This window comes from Chiloscyllium plagiosum, unplaced genomic scaffold (assembly GCF_037043375.1).
Source record: "Chiloscyllium plagiosum isolate Xiang-an unplaced genomic scaffold, Cpla_swu_hap1 HiC_scaffold_31, whole genome shotgun sequence".
NCBI lineage: Eukaryota > Metazoa > Chordata > Chondrichthyes > Orectolobiformes > Hemiscylliidae > Chiloscyllium > Chiloscyllium plagiosum.
The window spans coordinates 72396495-72399481 of record NW_028270169.1 but is presented as its reverse complement, the minus strand read 5'-3'; the positions used below and the strand labels follow the sequence as shown (position 1 = coordinate 72399481).

Sequence of the window (2987 nt, the reverse complement as noted above, 5' to 3'; positions counted from 1 at the left end):
TCTGTCCCCCCTCTCTCTGTCCCCTCTATCTCCCCCTCTCTCTCTGTCCCCCTCTCTCTGTCCCCTCTCTCTCTCCCCCCCGCTGTCTGACCGCCACTCTGTCGCCCTCTCTCTGTCCCCTCTCTCTGTACCCCTCTCTCTGTCCCCCACTCTCTCCATCCCCCCACTCTCTGTCCCCCTCTCTCTGACCCCCTCTCTCTCTCCCACTCTGTACCCATCTCTCTGTCCCCTTCTCTCTGTCCCCCCCTCTCTGTCACCATCTCTCTGTCCCCCCTTCTCTCTGTCCCCTCTCTCTCTCTCCCCCACTCTCTCTGTCCCCCTCTCTCTGTCCCGTCGATCTCTCCCCCGCTCTCTGCCCCCCTCTGTCGCCCTCTCCCTGCTCCCTCTCTCCCTGCTCCCTCTCTCCCTGCTCCCTCTCTCTCTGCCCCCTCTCTCTCTGTCCCCCCTCTCTCTCTGTCCCCCACTCTCTCCATCCCCCACTCTCTGTCCCCCTCTCTCTGACCCCCTCTCTCCCCCCCCACTCTGTACCCCACTCTCTGTGCCCCTCTCTCTGTCGCACTCTCTATCTCCCCCCTTTTCTGTCCCCCTCTCTCCGTCCCCCTCTCTCTGTCCCCCCTCTCTCTGACCCCTCTCTCATTATGTCCTCCCCTATTTCTCTCTCTCCCTCCCTCACCTTATCTCTCCCATCCCTCTCTCTCTCCCTCTGTCTCTCTCTGCTCCTTCACTCTATCTCCATCTTCTCCCACTCTCGATCCCCCTCCCTCGGTGTCTCTCTCTCTCTCCCCACTTCCCTCCGTTTCTCTCTGACTCAATCTCTCTCCCTCCTGTCCTGCCCTTCCTCTCTCTCTGACACACTCTGTCTCCCTAGTCCTTCCCTCTCCCTCTAACCTAGAGACTGGGGGTTAGTGGTGAGGCTGCGTGTGGGGGGTGGGGGTGAGATGATCGAGAGATGTGGGAAGTGGGGAAATTGGGGTAGAGACGAAATTGTGGGAGGGAGACAGAGATGGCAGTAGAGAGAGAGTGAGGGTGAGGGGGAGAGAGAAGAATGGAGGCAGGTGGAGAAACTCATGTTGGGGGTGTGAGAGAGAGAGACGGAGAGTGAGGCAGAAAGAATAGTGGAGGCAGGTGGAGAAACCGGGGTTGGGGGGGAGGGGTGTCTGAGAGGGGACCAGAGAGAGTGAAAGGGAGAGGAGGTGAGAGAGACACAGTGTGCAGAAAGAGAGAGAGAGGGAGAGAATTGAGGTGGAAGAGTGGGGGGGGGAGGAAATGGGGAGGCCAGGTTGGAGTGGGGGTGGGGGACAGAGGGAGTTAAACCCAGCTCCTGAGCTCAGGGCCCGGTGCCCTCCACTTCCCTGAGGACCAGGACTTGGGGCTGAGTCTGTCTCTCTCCAGCTCAGCTTCTCCAACACAAAGACACACAACAACATCAGTCACTCTGCTGCTCGGCACGCTTTAATCAACATTTTTATTGGTTACAAATGGAAGTGATGGATACAGTCAGTGGGATGGTGCCTTTTCTCACTGGCCCCTGAGTTGTGAGAAACATTGAAATGTTTCCCTGTAACCCCCCTGTGGGATAAGGATGGACAACCCAGCGCTACCCTCAGTCTGCTACCATAGCGACAGGCTGCTCCATCGCTGAAACACTGAACTGAAATGAGAAAATCCCGGATGGATTGATTAATGAGGGAATTTGATGGATGGATGGATTTGAGTGAAGGGATATTTCAGCACATTCTTCAGCTGCTGCCTGAACTTCGTCTGGGTCACGGCATAAATCGCGGTGTTGGTGCAGCAACTAAAGAGCTGCAGCATGAAGCCCAATTCCTGCACAAAGGGATCGAGAAACACAGACTGATACCCAAAATCATACATCCGGGCCCATAGAGAAAACAGCATGAACGTTGACCATAACAGGATGAAATTGGCCGAGATCACAAACAGTAAAAGGATGGATTTTTTTCGGTTTCTCATTTCAGTGTCAGACTGAGCGTCCCCATTGGTGTGAGCGCGGAGTCTCCTGCGGGCTCTGCTGGTCACTACAATGTGTCTGACGGTGAGAACATTGAGCAGCAGAATCAGGAGAAATGGGACACCCGGGGTTAGAATGTGGTGGAGGGACTCGATTGTGACCCAGACACTGGATAATAGAACAGCGACTGTTACATCACAAAACCAGGGATCGTTCACCAGCCAATACCGAGCCGTGAGCATAAAATACCAGGAAATGTTCTTTAAACAGCTCAGCACAGTCACTGCTCCCAGAACCACAGCCGCCGTCTTCTCACTGCAATATTTACTTTTCAGCTTCTGGCAACAAATGGCCACAAACCGATCAAAGGTGAAAGTGATGGTGAACCAGACAGAGCAGTCAGTGGCTGCATAAAGCAGGACGGCGTGGATATTACACACGGGGACGGAGTCCATCAGGAAATAAAACTGTTCATCATAAACAATGGGAATGTGTCTCAGGATCAGGTCGAGGATAATGACCAGGAGATCCGCCGCTGCCATGGCCCCCAGGTAACGTCTGACACATGGAGACAATCCACAATCTTTATAAAGCAGGACGTAGATGGTCACTACGTTAACTGTGAGGAAGGAAAACAAACCCATTATCCATCAGCCTGGAGGCAAAGGGACCCGTTTGATTGGGGACCCAGTGAGATTTTCAAATGTGTCCCTGTATTCAGGGATTTATTAAAATAACTGGAGCTGGAATAACAATTGGGAAGGTCGGAATTACTGACAAAAATGTGACATAAACCACAAGAAACCCTCCCTCCCCAAACACACAGAGACACATCCATAAGGACAGATGGTTTCTAGAACATTCCCACACACTCGATCACTCGAGAGCAGACACAGGTCACTCCTTCCCAGTTCCTAATACGGAGGGTGGGAACGTTGCTGTCCTGAAGGATTATCTCCCAGTTTCCTGAAGACAAATGGAGTTTGGCAATTCCTGTATTTCGGTCTAAGTTGTG

At 53.3% G+C, this 2987-nt stretch overlaps 1 protein-coding gene across 1 annotated transcript; it reads right to left on the bottom strand.

Annotated features, from left to right (window-relative positions):
* Window positions 1-1680: 1680 nt before the first annotated feature.
* LOC148141997 (putative G protein-coupled receptor 139) lies at window positions 1681-2616 on the bottom strand. Its single transcript, XM_087977042.1, has one exon. The coding sequence runs from the start codon at window positions 2614-2616 to the stop codon at window positions 1681-1683; it is 936 nt and encodes a 311-aa protein (XP_087833168.1).
* Window positions 2617-2987: the final 371 nt, after the last annotated feature.

Bases quoted from the DNA above. Each gene is read 5' to 3' on its own strand.
- LOC148141997 (XM_087977042.1), bottom strand. From the start codon at position 2,616: ATGGGTTTGTTTTCCTTCCTCACAGTTAACGTAGTGACCATCTACGTC.